Source organism: Numida meleagris, chromosome 12, assembly GCF_002078875.1.
Source record: "Numida meleagris isolate 19003 breed g44 Domestic line chromosome 12, NumMel1.0, whole genome shotgun sequence".
In the NCBI taxonomy this organism is placed as follows: Eukaryota; Metazoa; Chordata; class Aves; order Galliformes; family Numididae; genus Numida; species Numida meleagris.
This window is the reverse complement of record NC_034420.1, coordinates 10,733,858-10,752,232: the sequence shown is the minus strand read 5'-3', so window position 1 is coordinate 10,752,232 and position 18,375 is coordinate 10,733,858. Positions and strand designations below refer to the sequence as shown.

Sequence of the window (18,375 nt, the reverse complement as noted above, 5' to 3'; positions counted from 1 at the left end):
GGTGTGCCCTCCGTGAGGCGGGGGCGCTCTACTTCCCGTTCCGCTCTGGCCATGCTGGGCTGCCTGCGGGCGGCGGCGGCCATCTCTGCGCGGCGCGGTGTGAGCTGTGTGCGCGGCCGCGTCTCCATGGCGAAGAGCAAGTTCGAGTACGTGCGGGACTTTGAGGCGGACGACACTTGTCTGCCCAACTGCTGGATAGTGGTCCGGCTGGACGGCCGCAATTTCCACAGGTGAAGGCCGAGCGGGCAGCCAATGGGCGGGCAGCTTGTTGCCGGGTGGTTGCTGTAGCAACGCGGCGAGGGGGCGTAGCCATGTCTCAGGCCCGGTCTGGAGTGAGGTCTGTCTGTACGAGCCCTGTCCTGCTTAACAAGTGTGGTTGTGACAGGGACTGTCTGTAATGTATGTAGGCTACTCCCAAATGCCTCCTGCTTATCTCTATGAAAACTACAGCATCTACAAGCAGCACAATAACACTGTTCGATAGAGCAAATTCTCAGCTACAAAACACTGTTTTTCAACATGGTCATCACCATGAACTGGGCATTTTTGCCAGCAATTAATAAAAACCTGCATGCCACACTTGTACTAACTGGCACCAGCAGTGATGACCCGCTGTTGCCAATGCTGAAACTCGGTAGTCACCGCCTCACAGTGCTGACATCCACTGTTTGGCCTCCATAAACATTCAGCAAGCGATGAATGTCAGTTGGTTGCCTTTTTTTCCACCTGGAGGAATTCAGTTCTACACCTTTGCTTCATACGCCGTTCCATGTCAGACTGCCCCTCTGCTGCCATCTGTCACATGGCAGCAAAATGTAATGGAATATTGGCGGGATGGTTCAGCCTCTACTGCCATTCCACCAACATCTGCCTCTGACATCATGGGCCAACATAGGAGGCATTACTTTTGGAGCAGCCCTTGTGTAAAACCATTTTTTTGTTACTGTGCTTCATACCTGTAAGGAATTCTCTGTTAGTATTGACTGGATATTGTAAATCAATATTCATAGAAACTAAATACGATGAAAATGAATGGGCTCACATTTCTGAGTTGCCTTTTAAAGGATTCTTCTTCTGCCATTTTTGCTTTGAAGGTTTGCTGAGCAGCATGAGTTCAAAAAGCCAAATGATGATCGTGCTCTTCGTCTGATGACCAAGTGTGCCCAGACAGTGATGCAGGAGTTGGAGGATATCGCTATTGCTTATGGACAGAGCGATGAATACAGTTTTGTTTTCAAAAAGAAGAGTAAATGGTTTAAAAGAAGGGCAAGGTAACACCTGCTTTGATGTGAAAATGAATTTGTTTCTAACATCTGTCTCAACCTGGGCGTTGGCCCTTGTCTTTACGTTTGCCTTTATCTGTACACAGAGGCTACAGGCTGGGCTGTATTTGGAAATGTACACTCCAACTAGTTCTAGTTGTAGTGTTCTAGTTCTTCATGTGAGCTCTGCATGCAGTGTTTCTGTAGCATTTAGCGATAGGGAGCTTTAAGTACTTTTGATAAAACAGGGCTTCCTTTAACAAAGTGTTTTGCTTTCCAAACTCATGTATTTGATTCTTAGTACTTCATAAAAGATTATGCCATTGCTGAACTGTTGGACCATTATATAAGAAGTAATGCTGTCCACCAGAGTTACTGCTATTGATACATCATGGTTACAGGTGCATATAGTCATACTGATGTATTCCTTTCTTTTTCCTTTGCTTTGTGTTTACAAGTAAGTTCATGACTCATGTGGTCTCCCAGTTTGCCTCAAGTTACGTTTTCTATTGGAAGGATTACTTTAAGGACCAACAACTTCTGTACCCACCAGGATTTGATGGACGAATTGTGCTGTATCCCAGCAACCAAAACTTAAAGGACTACCTCAGCTGGAGACAAGCAGATTGTAAGCATTTCTAGAAAATGGAGACTTGTGCAGTTGAGTTCTTATCCTCTCCGAAGAGAATTGTCCTCATTGCCATTGTGTTTGTATATGTAACTTGTCAGTTAAAGAACAGCAGGTAGGGTGGTAGTTTTTAAATAAACAATGTTACAATTGTAGTGGGATTTGTCCAGATGTGTGTCAGCTAGAATTCTGAATATTTAGATTATGACTGAATTTATTGCATGCCGGGTGTGAATCCAGCACAGGAAATATGAATAGAATTTGGTTTTGTTTCATATTCTTGGGTTTCTTTAACAAAAGTAAGCTTAAGTGAAATTCTTCTTAAACGTAGGAAAGTGATGGGGGTTAAAAGGGCTGTATGTATCATGCTGAAACAGACTGTTGGGTTTCATTTCTAGGTATCCTTTAACGTGTAGTCCTTGTTGTTCAAATTGAGATTACTTAGGTTATTTAAAAACTCCCTTCTCCCTCTGCTCTTCCTTTTCAGAAGTAAAATTAATCTGTCTTCTAGTTATTAACAATATGCAGCGCATTTAAAAATGGATCACAAAGTCTGTATCTTCTCTACCAAATGATATTATTTATTCTTAAAAGTTTTTTCTTATGACTCTGGGAATTAAGTTGCTTTTCCTTTTTTTTTTGAGTAGTCAGTCAGATTTGGTAAATACTCTTTTTTTTTTTTTTTTTTCCTGCAGGCCATATCAATAACCTTTATAATACAGTGTTTTGGATGCTTGTACAGCGGAGTGGTTTGACACCAGTACAAGCACAGGACAGACTCCAGGTAAGACTCTCTAGAGATTATATTCTAGGTACAAAGAAAATCATCTGGTCTGCTAAGTTGTGCCTTGCCTGCTCAGCGGCCCCGGCTGGCTTTTCTGTTCCTAGTATAATAATTTTGCGGGTGCATATTCAACAACTTCTTGAATTGTAAAGATAAGAATTAGCAAATAATAAGTGATAAATAGCAAATAATGATGGTTAGCAAATAATACATTTTAACCGGAATTCTACAAGGATTTTAATTTCTTAGTGAGTTCAGAAATCTTAAAAACATCATGTAAACATTGGTGTCTGTAAGCAGGAGATAAAATGAGAGGATTCGATTAGTATGGATTCCCAATCCCTTCCTGCATTATTGTCTCACTGTGCACATTTCAGGAGATTCTGTTTCTCTCTTGGTTTTGTTGACTTTCTATTTATCTTGAAAACGGAAGCAGACTTGAAAAAACTCTCTCCGTTTTTAATATCCCCATTTGGCAGTTGAAAATAACTCCTTTGTTGGGGAAAAGCAATTACAGCTTGTAATTTAAAGATGAAAAACCTCTCTAAGTGTCGTTATTACTTCCTGTATTTACCCATCTTCCGCTCTGCAGATTCAGTTTGCTTGTAACCTTGTTGGTTTGTTTCTGTCTCTTTCTCTAAGAGTACTTGTTGCTTTCATTTTCTTGCAGGGAACTTTGGCTGGAGATAAGAATGAAATTTTATTTTCTGAATTCAACATCAACTACAACAACGAGCCTTTGATGTATAGAAAAGGAACTGTCTTAATATGGCAGAAGGTAAAAACTTTATTGCCATTTGCTTCCTGTTCATGCTCTAAATAGCTACACTGTGGCCAGAAAGCTACTCTGCCTGATCACCAAATGGGAATGATGCTCTGTGGATGTGTATCTATAGATATATTAAACTAGCCAAACTTTCCATATGATGTAGTGAAAGATGACTAATTGTTCTGAAGATGGATTTTAAATAACTGTGTCTATAAACATAGCAGTTTTGAGAATTTTAGAACTATATTCTGCTTCCTAGAAAAAAGTACATTTTGGTGCCTGTTGTCAGCTTCCACTGCAAAGGAGTTACAAACTGTCATTTCGTAATGTAGCTCAGCTGATGGTATATTTAGTACCCTTTTCTTATTAAAGGAACATACTACAGAATGCAGCTCTTAACGGGGATTTCCTTTTAAGGATAACTCAGAAATTTTCATCATTCTGCATAGTGGATGCAGAATTAGTGTAAGAAATACCAGTTCTGTATGAAACCAGTCCCAGGAAACCCTAAATGTTTACGGCCTTAGATCTTCCTGCTATGGAAGGATATGCTTAATTAGAAGTATGCATGTTTCATGTGATCAGAACCCAATCAGTCCATGCTAAGAGTTTTCTTTAATTTGTTCAGTCTTTTGACTTCTACAAATGTGTATGTGTGTATGTGTATGTATATAAGAATTAATCTTTTTATTTGTTGGTTGTTTTTTTCTGCTTTGTTTCATTGTTTCGTTTTAGCCAGTCACTTCTATTACTCCATTTGAAATAATTAGAACAAGTAGAGGCTCTCACCTGGGAATATATTTCACTTGATCCTTATACGTTATTTTTTCTTACTGATTTTGGACATTTTTGAGGTTTCCCATTTACTTTAAGTAGCTCCAAATTAAATATTGTACTTTATTCGAGAATACTTGCAATCAGTCCCGTGGATTTGGAGGTAACTTCTTCAAGCTACACGATGTTGACGTGCAGTTTCAGCTACTCACGTGTCATGTCAGCTGTCAAACTGAGAGTAGACTCTTTCAAAAGTTTCTGTGTTCCAATTCTACAGTATGCTATAGGGTTGATGGTTACTTTTACTATAGCTTTTATTGTCCATTTGTAAATTCCCTCTGAAGTCTTATACGTCTGCTAATGTGTCAACTCTATTTTCAGGTGAATGAAGTGATGACTAAGAAAATAAAACTGCCAAAGGAATCAGAAGAAAAGGAAGTTGAAGTGACCCGGACTAGGACTAAAGTTGTTCCCCTGCACTGTGACATTATTGGGGAACAGTTCTGGGAGGAATATCCTGAGATTCTGGCTGAGGATAGCTGATGTCTCTGATGAGTGTAACTGGAAGTTTGTTTTGCTCTGCTTGAGTTGTTGGCAACTGGGAAAGTATGGATTGAGGTTGGCAGATTTTAACTTGTGGAATGTCTTCACCATTTACATTGCTTTTAGCACTGTAAAGTTGCCTGGAAGTGAGACACTGCTGTCTTGTCTGCCATATAAGGATAGATCCATTTGGAAAACCTTAAGTCATACTGTATTTAAAATGTTAAGAACTCAGTCATAAATCGACTGATGCTTGTATATACATACTTACAGAAATAGTGTATAGAAATGTTATGTATTTCTATAGCACGTAAATCATGGGATGTTTTACTGAACTGACAACTTACAAAAAAGCTTGTGTATTTGAATAGTTAAAAGCAGAAGAAAAAGTCATTATTTTTTTTTCTTTCAGTTTAGAGACAGATCAGAATACTTCAGCTGACATTTAGTATTACATTTCAAGGCCCCTGTGACATTAGTGACAAACTATTCAACTTCCTAATGACTGATCCTTACAGAATGGAAATGAAGTAACCCAGCAGTTTCCCATGATTGATTTTAAATGCTTTTGTCCAATGTACAGGATTTTTATACTTTAAAAAATAATAAAAAACAATTATTTCTTCCTGGTGTATTTATTATTTGGACTTTCTCATTGCTGGGACTTTGAGGAATAATTAGTGAAGGTTGCAAGTAGTCTGAGAGTAAAGAAACTGTACAGACTTTAATTCTGTTAGGGCATAAATAGACACTGTGCTCTCATCTTCGTGGCCTGGGAAGCCATCCATCCCCTGCTTGAAATGGAGTGAGCAGGACAGCAAAGCGAGAATGTTCTTGTAAAGAGTGTGCTAACAAGAACTTGTGTTGCTGTTCTCTGATTTTCTTGGGGTAGATACAGATGTAGCAGTCTTGAGTATATGCGCTAGGGAGGGGGGAGTGAGTTGTTGCCTAAGTTTGTCACTGTTTAACTATTAGTTAATCTATTCATTGAAACAAATCACACAGCATCTGAGAGCAGAAGCATTTCTGCTAACGTAAAGGGCCTTGTCCCAGGAGAAATGGAATTTGAGGGAAATAACCTATTCCAGTACAAATGCTTGTTATATGATTATAATTGTGTTCCTATAAGAACAATACTACTGCTTCTAACCATACTGGTTTCAGAAACATGGTGCTAGAACCATGCTCTGGCTGGCAAGCTGTTGTTGAGGGAGAGAGAGCCCACTGTTGGGACCACCCACAACAATGGAAAGAGGATCAAATAATCTGTACTGACCAGATCAGGTGCTGAGTTGAGTTGATTTTTCTGCTTTTGTGCTTCTCACAAGATGAACTTATACATTTAAGGCAGTGTGCAATTCTTATTGAATGAAAAACACGAGTCCCGAAATGGGCGTTTTACTGTGTTTTGAAATACTACTTTGCACTTTCTTCCTGAGAATGAGCAGTAAGTCTATGCAGCTGTAGTATCAGGACAGGAAGCTCTATGCTGTATCCTAATTCTGAGAAAATAACGCCGAGCAATAAGAAGAATATATATACTGTTCTTATTTTTTAGAATGGCACACGTAATTTCTAGGAAGAGAATATGGGGGAGTGTGAGAGGTGATTCTGAATGAATCATTACGCCGCAGTCATTGAGAGCTGCCTGTCTGTCTGTCTGCCGGCTTGGGGATTTTTTTGTATGTATTTTTAAAATCACACATGTAACTTGCTTCACTCTGATGATGATGATCTTGACTTCAGGCACAACCTGTAGAGCAACTGCTCCAGAAGTGGCAATATTTGGATTTTGCAGTCTGAGTAGAGATGGGAAAATATTGCAGCCGTGGTTGTGTCTTATGTAGGTATTGTATTGGTTCAGTTTTTCCATAGGCTGCTGCATGCTAGGGGATGCGATACACCCACTCAAGGCCGTGCCCAGATGGGTTTGGCTCTGTGCTGCCAGTATTATGCCAGTATTAATACAGTATTATGTAGGTTTTTAATAATATATAGTGTGACTGTCTGAGACATGCTAGGCTTTATCTCCTTATGCATGCACATTGTATGTGTGTGTCTGAACAGAGGTATTAGGTCTTATTCTTGGAGTGTTTTCCGTTTAACTCATCCTTACAACATTGTGTAGTAAGTAAGCATCGTATGGATGGAGACTTTGGAACCAGGCTATGAACTGGCCATGGCCTTTCATTTTTATTTTAAATGCTGGGAGGAGGAAAAAGAAACTCCTCGTGTGCTTCATGAACTTAAAGTACATGGTGTTCTCATGTAAGGTTTCATGTGCGGCTTCACATACAGAAGCAGACCTTCATGTTGTTGGTGGCTAACGGTGTCAGGCGTATTGCTGTAGCAGGAAGCATTCCACTTCCGTGAGCCCGTTACGAAAAATGAATTAGCAAGTGGCGGAATCCGTGACAGGACAAACACGCTGCAGTGGTAGCACAGCATCGCTCTTCCTTGGAGAAATGTTTCCGCGCTGTACGGGATGTTACGGATTGAAAAGAAGGCAGGTGACGCTGCGGCTGCACCGCGGGTTCCCGGAGCCCCGCAGCACGGCCCGCGGTCAGCCAGCCCCGCGCGGACACCGCCCCGCACGCTCCGCCCGCGCCGTGCTCCTCCCCGCTCGGCTCCCGCGCCCCGCGGGGCTCTGCGGGCGGCGCGGCAGCGGCCCCTATCGGCGAGCGGCGGGCGGTGCCGCTGCCCGCAGCCCGGCATGGAGGAGGACGAGGGGGCCGCGGGCGGCGCGGAGCAGCGGCACTCCCGCCGCCGGCCCGGGGCCGAACGCTCCCCCAGCCCCAGCCGCCTGGACGTGAGCTCCAGCCGCTTCGACCCTCTGCTGGCGCTGTACTCCGCCGACACCCCTCTCCCCTTCCCCGCCGCGCCCTGCTTCAACAACCTCGCCGAGTACGAGAGCTTCCAGCGCGGCCTGCTCCGCCCGCGCGGCCGCCGCGGCCTCTCCGCCCGCCGCGGTCCTTCCGCAGGGCGCTCCGCCCGCCGCGGCCCTCCGGCCGCCGACCCCGAGCGCATCCAGCGCCTCCGCAGCCTCATGGTGAACGCGGGCCCCGAGCAGGACGCGGCGGGGGGCGGCACGGCACGGCGCAGGAGGGCACCGCGCAACGTCCTCACCAGGATGCCGCGTAAGGAGGGATGGGATGGGATGGGATGGGATGGGATGGGATGGGATGGGATGGGATGGGATGGGGTGTTTGGAGCTGGAGGGCGCGGCTGGGATGTACTGGGACCAGAGGGCGGAGGTGTGTGGGAGTCGGATCGGTATTTGGTATTTAATTAAAAATCCTGCGGGTTTATTGGGGTCAGAGCATCTCATCGCTGTCACCTCAGTGCGCTTCTTTACGCAACAGCAAAGCTCAGAATGTTCAGTACCTAATGCCTAAAGCGGAACTTTTTGCTCATGTAGATGCCAAAGCATAATGATTGCCTTGCCGCAGGTGCCGTATGATCCTAAACGTCACTGTGTTTAGGATTTCCAAAACGATTGGCTTTAAATATTGATCGGGATCTCATATCCTGGTGCAGGGTGCAGCCGAGCAGAGATGTGGTTGTATGAAAGGGTTATGCTCGGATTGTTGTAAGGTTCCTGAGAACAAGAAACTTAGGAATCTGAACCTGCACTCTAAGAGAACTAAAAGGATCCTGCGAGTTCTCAGGGTTGGTTCAAAAATGTACTGCCTGGTTAGAGCATCCGGCTGATGTAGTGACCGTGGCCCCATGGATCCTGTGATGGATCTGCGAATTCAGAGCGTGGTTCATTGTCAGCTGGGTTGGAGAAAGCAGAGACTCATGAAGCGACCACATAAGGCTGGGAGGTGAGGAGGCAGCTTGTATCGGTGTGAATTTGAGTCCAGCTGTGCAGGCAGTGGATCTGGAAAGAAGACAGTGGATCTCCAAAAAAAAAATAAAAAAAATTGTGATTTCAGTGAATTCAGAGGGAGCTGTTTTGTGTTTCCCTGCTGTGGCTGTGAGATACCACGCAGCCAGCCACTGCACGTCAGCTGCCACATGGTAACATTTGGGACTCACAGTAATTACAAGCACAGTGCATTACAGTACTCTGGGGCGCCTGATTTTTTTCTGCTGTGAGAACAAGTGCTGTACCCAGATCTGCAGTACTTCCACCGTAAAGCAAATTATTTCTCCGTGCTTTCAGTATGAATGCGCTTTGTTGAAACCAGTGATGTTCTCTTTCTGTCTTAGTGCACGAGGGCAGCCCGCTGGGGGAGCTCCATCGCTGCGTCCGAGACGGTGTAAAAATCAATGTCCACATCCGCACTTTCAAGGGGCTCCGTGGAGTCTGCACAGGCTTTTTGGTTGCCTTTGACAAGTTCTGGAATATGGTAATGATCATTCCGAGCCCTTCATTTATAACTGCTGTGCTGGAAACTTGAAATTTGCAACAGGTTTAAGCAAATTGCGTTTATAGAAGACTAATGTGATGTTGTGGTCCCTAAAAACTCGTATGCTCTGGCACTGAGCGCTGGGTTTCGGCCTCAGTGGTGCGTGGTGTTGGGTCTGGCTGACACCTGGATGTTTGATAGGTTGTAGGTGGGCATGGAGAGATGTTGAATAGTACCCTAGAGCCTCAAAGCTTTTATTACAAGAACCCAGAAAGGTGGAATATGAGGAATATCGAGAGCTTCTGGAGTTTTCTCTGATGTCTTTCACTGATAAGTTGCTTTTGCATGTCAGCGACAAAGCTTTCCCCTCTGTTCTACCATGTGTACATCTTAGGGACAGTGGCTGTAAAAGCAACTGTTAGAAATGTGTGAGCCTAGGGCTGTGAAAAGCTCAAAAATAGGTAGAAAAAAAAACAGAAGGGCTCTGCAGACAAAGCTCAGAAAGATTTTGTAAGTAATGCAGGATGAATGCTGGGCTTTGCTGTTACTTTTATACCTCGGCTCAACTTAGATGACACAAAGCCATCTCCAAAGCACATCTTGTTCCTAGGGTGGATTTTCTCTCAGAACGTAATTTCACAATGCTGTGAGACAAAGCTGGCCTGAAGTCTCTGTGTCTTTTTTCAAGTTTGTACTTTCCATCTCTTTATTGTTCTTCCAGGCCCTGACAGATGTGGATGAGACGTACAGGAAGCCAGTACTGGGCAAAGCTTTCTATGCAGAACCTCAGCTCTCACTAACCCGGGTAGGTGACCCTCGGCCATATTAAGGTTTTGAGTATCTCGTTTTTCAAAGTAGTGGAAGAGGAGCACTGACTGGAAAACTTTACTGCCAGCTGAAATGTTTTACCTCCTTTTATCACAGGTGACTCTAAAATGACTTGAACTGAAAAGTAATGTTTTCTGACCTTCTGAAAGTACTTTGGCTTTAGTTCAGTGTTACTGACGTTCTGCTTTAGAATTTCTAATATCAGATCGTAATTGCTGTCACTGCTTAGTACAATATGCAGATCTTCAGTGAGCTCACTCCCTGGTTCTTGACTGGTTTGTTCTGTACTCTCTGTCTTCAGTCGAGAACCATTTTCTGCCCTTTGACAGCCAGCGTAAGCCCAGCGTAAATCCAGCATTTTGTGCCCCAGCTAATTTGGTACAAAAGCACTTTCTGCACTGGTGATTGATCCAGTCCACATTTGTTCCACCAAGTGATTTGGCAGCACATAACTGGTACTGAAGTTCATGGAGTGACAGTCTTTCAGCCAGCAGTGTGTCTGTCTGCTCACTTGAACTGGTCTACCTACTGTGAAGCCCAAAATTCTTCATGCTGCTCCAAAGCAAGACTGTAGGATCCAGCTGCAAACACATGTTTATGAAGTTGAAAACTGAACAAAATGGTAGATGAACTTCTGAACAATGAAGGGAAAAAAAACGGACAGGGCTATGCCTATTGAATGGCATAGCTTGGGGCTTTCTGAACATCAGAGAAGCATCACAAAAACTTGTAAACGGTTTCATTGCAAGGAATTTGCTTTTAAATTCCTGCCACTTAAATCTCTTTTCTGACAGATCCCACCCTTCTTTTTAAAAGAAAGTTTAAAATAATCAAGTTGTCATTGTTAATTTTAGCCAGCTCTCACAGAGACTCGCTGCCCATCCTGTTGCTAGGAAGAGATCGCCTCACCAAGAATCCTTTTCATTTGTCACTATTTCATAAAAGCTTGGCTGCTGCCGGAGTAAAAGCAGTCCCTCTTCCAGATTCTGTGTCGTGTATTCTTAGATTAATGAGCTCATGCAGTGCTTTGGATCTGCTGCTTTAGCTTTAATTATTTTCCTATTGTTTTTGGTGTGCTCACCTCCCAGAAGTGGCCTTTTTCAGTTTGTTTTGGGGGAGCACGAACAGTGCCCTATTTTCAGCACGCATTCCTTGCTGTTTGAGGCTCCTTATCTTAGGCATGTGTGTCCCAGCTGGGGACACGAGGATGGAAATCTCTCTATTTGACAGCATTACAAGAGATTTGGGAAAAGTGAGCTAACAGAGCAACTTAGTATTATGAGAACTGGTTTGGGATCATGTACTCAAATACCATACAGAAGTGCAGAACAAGAGGCTTTCCTTGTTTTATGAGTGGTCACCTACAGAAATGTTCCTTTACAGCTGTTTGACAGACTCAAGCTGCAGGATGCCTCAGTGAAGAAGGGAGCTGACTCAAAGACTGTGTCAGGGGAGCTAGCCCTGACAAATGACTCTCAGACACCCGGATGGAAAGCTGGATCGGGACGAGGGAGAGAAGAAGATGAGCGTGAGAAGCAGAAATGCTTGGGCAGAGGTGGAGAAAAGAAGATGCCAGGTGACAGTTTGCATCTGGCTGTCAGAGGTGAAGCTGATGTGGGCAGCGGGACTGCTCACACAGGGGGTGCCACTGCTGGTGGTACCCGTGCAAGAAGCCAGGCACGGAGAAAAAGGAGGCCCAAAGTGGATTATCAGCAGGTGTTCACACGTCACATAAACCAGATTTTTATTCGAGGAGAGAACGTCTTGCTTGTCCATTTAGCTCATTGACTTGGCTAAGACTTCGTCGGTGTATTTATTTGATAGCATGAATTGCTGTGGTAGCTCTCATTACTATTTAGCATTCTTGTTAAGTATGGTACTGTGACAGGTTTCCCATTGCCATAACAAGGTAGGGGAGATAATTCTAACTGGAGCATCCTGAGCTTACTGCCAAAGCAGCCTCCTTCAGTCTCTCCTGGGGGTCTCAGGGTAAGGTCAGCAGCACAGTTTTACCCTGAGATGAGGGAGATGAGCACAGAACCCACTGCTACTTAAAAAGTAAACAGCTAAGTCAGGAAGGTTGGTAGAGAATGTTGATGTACTTGGTTATAGGAGCAAACTGTGACATACAGTTACAGAGTTGAAGATGAGATCTCCACCTGAAATGAATCACGAATGGTATTCTGCATGTTCTGAGGAATCTCTGATTTCACGTGTTCCAAAACCAACTGTTTATCTGCCATTGCCACACGGATGTCTTCTCTTCCAAATGTAATTCTGGCGGTCAGTGTGAAGTAATGTCTGAAAAGGTGGGGTGACCTGCTACTGATGGCTTCTTCGTTAGCTCTGTAATGCTCTGCATGATAGAAAACCTCGTAATTGAAGACTGCTCTTTTTCTGTTAATGATTGCAGGATTTGAATCTGTTTTCAGTGTCAAAGCTTATGCTTCTATTTGTGATGCTGTGCTTTCGCCATGTGTCACCAGCAAGCAGCTAATGGAGCTGATCCAGGGACCTCCATGTTTGGAGTATATCTGAATGCTGTGGATGCACATGGAAAACTGTACTTTTCTCTTTCACCCATTTGCTTCTTATTGCCATAGCAAATTTTGCAAAGATGTAGTTTTCCTTCTCAGATACAAGTGTTCGTGCTGAGCACGTTGTACTGGATCTAAGCACCTTTAAGTTCCCTCTATTGAAACTAGAGGTGCTCCGTCTTCAGCTGTTCTCATGGAGCAGAAATTATCACGACTCTTTCCTATCTGTATAAAAGTCAAACTCTGCTCATTGCTGGTTTTATTTTAGGAGTATTCTTAAGCTATGACAGATCAGGCCAGGCTTCTGCAGATATAAACAGCTTCTTGAGAGCTATATACAAAAGTGTGAGGGTAAATAATGCTGTTACATTACTTCGTCTGTTCTCTTGGATGTCAGAGACCGCTAGACTTCATGCTGCTATTCCCATTTTCACACCAGCTACCTTATGCTTCACAGCAGCTCCAGTGTGAAGATGTGAAATTGCCGGGACAACGGGTAAAACAACTTCCTACTGCTTTATAGCAGGTCTTGCATCGCATACGGTGGTCATAAGCCCTCAGATTGAGCGACTGTCCTCTTGAATGACAGATTTCTGTTGCTACAAGTGCAGCATATTGCTCGTTTGTCATTAGGAGTCCGTCTGGTGCTTGGGTGAATTACAGAAATCATTTAGCAGGAGTTCCTGGGCACGCAGAGCAGCTGCTCAACTCTGGGGGAGCCTGGAAGTGTTCTGTCAGCGTTTCAGATGACGCGGGGTCGGATGACTGATCAGCACAGCCACTGAGCAGCAAATCCGGGTTCAGACTGGGACAAAAGTACCTCAGATTAAGAAGTACCGCTGAGGCAAAAAACGGTTTCAAGGAGTTAGGAGGAAAATAAAGAATATTTACTATTTCTTACTATACGTAACTTCATCGCTGTGATTCCCTTCTACTATGAACTGAGACTCAGCACTGAACAGATTCCTCCCTTGGAGGTTCTTGCTTCCTCTTGTGCTGTTGTTGTTTGTGTTGACGTGGTCCGCTGTTCCCACGCACACGGTTTCCTTCTCCTTTCAGTACTTCGTCTCCTCAGGAAGTTCCTTTCTAACTTTGGTTTCAGAAGATTGTTCATCAAAGGTGGCCCTTTCTGAACCTTTCCTGGTTGGCTTTCCGTGCACTTGCCAGCTGAACAGGATCCTCACAAATTCTTACAAGTGTATGAAGCTAGAAGCAAGGAACTTATTTTTGCTCCTGACTTCTCAGCAGCTTTCATTGCAAATTACTGTTTTTCTTCATGTTGTTTTCAGTTGTGTTTAGTTTTTCCCCTCCAATTTCTGACTGGTTTGTTTCTGTTTCAGCTGCGTGGGATGATTGTCTCTGCCTCTTCCATTCATGTATGCCAAAGGCTGCTGCTTTGACACCTCTCCCTTTTCTCTCATACTTGACCAAAGGGTGTTGTATCTCCACTCAGGCCTGTGTATCAGATATCCCATTCAATTCTCGTGTGTTTTTTTTCTAACCTCATATCTGTATTTCTCTTTGTCTGCCTATTTCATCCTTTCTTAGGCATTAAATACAATACAGCTGCCTTGAGTGTTCTTTCGGCTTTAGTGCCCTCTTTCCATGCCAGCTGACATGGAAATGACACGTCATCATTTTCACTTTCTCCTGCAAGTCTCAGTGTTTCCTTTCATCAGAAGGTTTTTTTTCTGGAATCTTACAAGTGTTTGTTGCTTCACATCTGTGAGTTCCTGTATTTTAGATTCTATGAGAAATGCTGGTGCTTGGACTTGCGTTGGTGCCTTGATTTTTCTACTGCCACTGACCTGTTCTTCCACAATCATCACCTCAGTCGACAAACCTGGCTAAGAACTATACCACTTTATTTTTTTCATCTACCTCATTATTAAACCGTTCTTCCTCTTTTCTCATTGGTTTCTTATCTCTGGACTGGATTAAATTTCTCTCTTCCATTTTAGATGTAATGGTTTGTGTGGTGGTTCTTCCTTTATTTCCTAATTCTTACCCACCTCTCTCATTATTGCCAAGCTGCTTCTTAAATTCAGCTTCTTCCATGACTTCAGATCTTCTACAGTCTTCCTGTTCCCTACTTTTTCTGACAGTGTATCATTTTAAGGCCCGTTATCTAAAGACTGTTTTATGAACTTTGTCTCATTCAAACATAGTATTTGATTGTGACTTAGCAAGTGATCCTGTACGTGTTGTCACTTGCACGTTTAATACTTCAGATAAAGTTTCTCTTAAATAAAATTGAATGTGATTCTGAAGTCTTCTACCTCACTGAAGTATTCATGTGAGTCTGTTTCAAACAAACAAACCAAAAGCACTTTGTTCTTTTGTTTGTTGTTTCTGGTCGTTTCTTTCCGTGTTTTTTCCTTTTCCAAGCTCAGCACAGATCCAGGCTCTTCATTCCACAGCTGTCTGCTCCTGCATTCCTCTTTTGCTGTAGTGTCACGAAGAAGGTGTGAGCATAGATACCTGAAGTTACTGTGCTAGAGACTGAGAGCGGGACACAGTCCTAAGAAACAAAGGAATTCAACAGGTTTTGAGGGAAATATAAAGAATCCCTGAAGGGATCACTGCTGGTTGCATCCTGCCCAGTGCTTGTGGGACATCTTTCAGCCTGATGGTAAGCGCTGATTCTCAAAGTGTATTTATGGTGAGGTACCAAATGAGGGCAAGGAGCTTTTTGAACTGCCTTCGAAGAAGTGCTGTGATCACTGGAGGTGGTTTTAGGGTCATTTCTGAAACAGCAGATGTGAAACTTGTGAAATGTCACAATGCCAACTGCAGATACGTGGTACGGTGCGTATGACATAATGCAGTAGTTGTAGAATTAAACTGCGGTGTCACAGATATTTCTCAAAGTGTCACCGTGTGCCTTTTTATTGCCAGCATAGTTCAGTAGGGAATGAAGTCTCGTGGTTACTTGAAGAGGGGCTGTTTTATTTATTTATTTTTTGAATGGTGTTCTAATTCTAAACTCCCTTTCACACAGTCTGGGTGAGATTTTCATGGCACCACAGCACAAATACTTTATTTGCTGCTGGGAAGTGAGAAAAACAGTGAGAACCAGGCTGAGCACTGCAGCGTTGCCCTGTAGTTATGTGTATTGTTCCTTCTTGGGAAACTCTTCTGCTCTGGTGCTTCATTTTTATCCAACACTTGTTAAGTATGGTGGTGGTAACAGAATGGATAAGGCCAATGTTAGAAAGGAGCCTGTAGAAAGTGTGCGTTTTAGGCTCTCATCTGACTAGTCTGGCTTGCTCATTGCCTAAAAGTTTTTCTGATCTAGAGATAGGTGCCTAGCATGATGTTACTGAAGTAGACAGCACACGGTCGTTTTTGACTGCTCTTCTCCCTCAGCTGCTGGATTCATGGTTTCTGATGCAGCTTTCCCCTGGGCTCAGTTTGGAAGCAGGGGCAGCTCTCAGGATATCAGGATCTTTCCTCTTCTGCCTGCGTTGCAAAGTGTAAAGCAGAAATGCTAGATCGTGTGTCTTTTGCAGCCCAGAGCTATTTCAGTTTGTGCTTTCACTTCTTGACATTGGCTTAAAAATTGGAAGCTTGTACTATAGCAATCATAAGACTGCCTTGCTAAAACTTACTAGAAATGATATTTAAAAGTTAAGAGATTACAGGATTTATGGAATTATGCGATACTGACCGATACAGTGACTAAAGGTCGTATTATTGTGATGAAGGTATTACAAACCAAAAACCTCTATTCTGAAGGGTACTACGAAGATGCAAAAATGGAAATGTATGAAGCCACCACTGGAAGAAGAGAGGATAAAAAATCCTTCCCTTCTAGTGAAGGAAGGGTTAGGGTTAGGGTTAGGGTTAGGGTTAGGCTCTTCATAGAGCAAGGCGGTTATTTCAGAGCTGGTTCTCTCAGCATTTCCAGGCTTGCTGGGAGGTGGGCATAAAGAAGCCAAAAAACCAAAATAACTTAGGTGCACTCACAGACAGAGCTCAAAGAGACATGAGTCCGCTTGCAAACTTGAGTATAAACAATCTTCACTTTACAGTGAAAGTTTCTAGAAGAGCAGTTCCCGTTTGTACCAATCAGGTGCCTACGGCATTGGCAGCAAGCACAGTTTTCTTGTGTTACTGTCACAAGGAGATGTTTGTGCAGTGGTTCCTAGTGATGTGCTGTCCCGTGTTACCTTGTGCTTTACAGACAAAGCAGTGAGTATGCAGAGACAATTCTCTAGTGCAGCCTCCGTTCGTTGAACTGTGCCCCAGGGGTCTCTGCCAGGCTCCATCCCTTGTAACTGATACGTTTGATCCTGCCTCTCAAAATTTGCAGAGGAAACCCAGTGGGAGAACAAACAACGAAAGCAAATTTCCTCTTTTGAGGCAGGGCTGGCAGGAGGCTTGGTTCTCCTTGTTAGCTTTCTGGGGGTGCGGGGGGAAGGACTGCTTCAGTGCGGGAGTATCAGAGCTGGCGTCTCGTGATGTTTACGCGTCCTTTCAGATGTCACTGTAAGTGCTCTTGCTCTTAGCTGGGAGAAGTGAAGGCCTGTCAGGGAAGGAAAATGGCTTCTGATGTTCCTGGATAACTGTTTTATTAGCTGCTACCTTCACAGTGTACACTTGGATGACTTAGCTGAAGAAAATTAGTACACCTGAGACTTTCAGTCAGTCTTGTATTCGTTTAGAATGAAAAGTAGTTTGATCAGTTTGGGTAAAAACATATCCATCTTTTTTTCCTCTCAAAAGATCAGTGCTCTCTCTCAGGCAAGAAATGAAAGCTGCTCCTGCTCCTTTAGCGATTGCTTCTGATTTCCACCGCTTCAGAGCAAAGTGCAGCTGTGTCATTGTACCTTCTGCTTGACAGATCATCCCGAGATGAGAAAATGAGAGAAGGGCTCCGTTTCTTTTACACTAAAATGGGCATTACGAGAGGAGCAGTTGTACTGACCTCCTTCCAAATGGTGCATGCGTCCTGTATAGCTGCATGGATTGGGACTTGCTAACCAATTAGTCAGTTATAAAGCTTCCCAAGTGAAACACAAAGGGGCAGCATGACCTACCAGACTTATATGGGGTTGGAAGTCAGGTGCTGACAAATTCCAGCCTCACTACTGCCACTCGCTCACAGAATGGCCTTGGCATGTCACTTCCCTATGTGCTCCACAGCTGTAATCCATCTGAGAGCAGTCCTTGCCTGTCTCACCAGTATCTGGGGGAGCAGTGAGCGCTACACAAGTGCTAAGGATTGTTATTAAAACTAGAACATGTCAGGTAATGCAGATACATAGATCATCTGCCCTCTTCAGGCACTCGACTGTTAGCCTTGTGTCTTGGCACACGGAAAATGTGCCAGACATCAGGTATAATGACGCACCTCAGTCTTGGAATTACATGTGTCTTCAAGGTCAGCTTTGGTGACTTCAGTATCTGTTTCACACTGCAGTACCACGTTTGGGTCGAACTGCGATCAATGAGGGTGTAACTCGTTTGTAATTCCTTCTCTGTCTTCCTAACTATTTTGTTTCTTAGGAAGCTGATGCTGCTATGAACATACTGGATAATACCGAATTTGCAATATTCTGCTTTCGAGATATAAATGTTTATATTTAAAAGTGCTAAGACTACACTGCAATAAATACTACCCATATGACAGTTGGCTTCAAAGCTTGTTTTGTTGTGCTCTGTCTATATGCTCGTGACAGCGGTTAGGACAGGTGCGTGGATGCGGAGGCCACGAGTTCTATCTGCTAGTGCTGCTATCCAGTCGTGTGATCTGAGGCGAAGCAGCTGCCTGCGTGTTCAAAACTGCATCCCTCCACAAATTGAGAATCTCACCATACCTGCCTTTTAGAGATGCAGAAAGGAAGTGAGCTTCGCGCTGGAGGATGTAAGTACCGTCCCGAGCACTCAAAG

General features: G+C 43.8%; 2 protein-coding genes across 4 annotated transcripts; both read left to right on the top strand.

The window, feature by feature from the left end:
- Window positions 22-5,386, top strand: THG1L (tRNA-histidine guanylyltransferase 1 like). Of its 3 annotated transcripts, XM_021410636.1 has the most exons (6): window positions 22-230; window positions 1,095-1,271; window positions 1,721-1,890; window positions 2,586-2,674; window positions 3,345-3,452; window positions 4,599-5,386. In XM_021410636.1, the coding sequence occupies exons 1-6, from the start codon at window positions 52-54 to the stop codon at window positions 4,758-4,760; spliced, it is 885 nt and encodes a 294-aa protein (XP_021266311.1). In that variant the 5' UTR covers window positions 22-51; the 3' UTR covers window positions 4,761-5,386. The 3 variants fall into 3 exon arrangements, with proteins under 3 accessions (XP_021266311.1, XP_021266312.1, XP_021266313.1); XM_021410637.1 differs by lacking the exon at window positions 22-230 and having other exon boundaries at window positions 1,135-1,271; window positions 1,725-1,890; XM_021410638.1 differs by lacking the exon at window positions 22-230 and having other exon boundaries at window positions 1,205-1,271; window positions 1,816-1,890.
- Window positions 7,246-18,126, top strand: LSM11 (LSM11, U7 small nuclear RNA associated). The gene is made up of 4 exons (XM_021410849.1): window positions 7,246-7,897; window positions 8,976-9,115; window positions 9,837-9,920; window positions 11,327-18,126. Exons 1-4 carry the CDS (start codon window positions 7,246-7,248, stop codon window positions 11,729-11,731), a joined length of 1,281 nt encoding a protein of 426 aa, XP_021266524.1. The 3' UTR covers window positions 11,732-18,126.

Coding starts and splice junctions, on each gene's coding strand:
- THG1L (XM_021410636.1), top strand. CDS start 52: ATGCTGGGCTGCCTGCGGGCGGCGGCGGCCATCTCTGCGCGGCGCGGT. Junction 1,272..1,720: donor TGGTTTAAAAGAAGGGCAAG/GTAACACCTGCT, acceptor TGTGTTTACAAG/TAAGTTCATGACTCATGTGG. Junction 1,891..2,585: donor CAGCTGGAGACAAGCAGATT/GTAAGCATTTCT, acceptor TTTTTCCTGCAG/GCCATATCAATAACCTTTAT.
- LSM11 (XM_021410849.1), top strand. CDS start 7,246: ATGTTACGGATTGAAAAGAAGGCAGGTGACGCTGCGGCTGCACCGCGG. Junction 9,116..9,836: donor TTGACAAGTTCTGGAATATG/GTAATGATCATT, acceptor TTGTTCTTCCAG/GCCCTGACAGATGTGGATGA. Junction 9,921..11,326: donor CTCAGCTCTCACTAACCCGG/GTAGGTGACCCT, acceptor GTTCCTTTACAG/CTGTTTGACAGACTCAAGCT.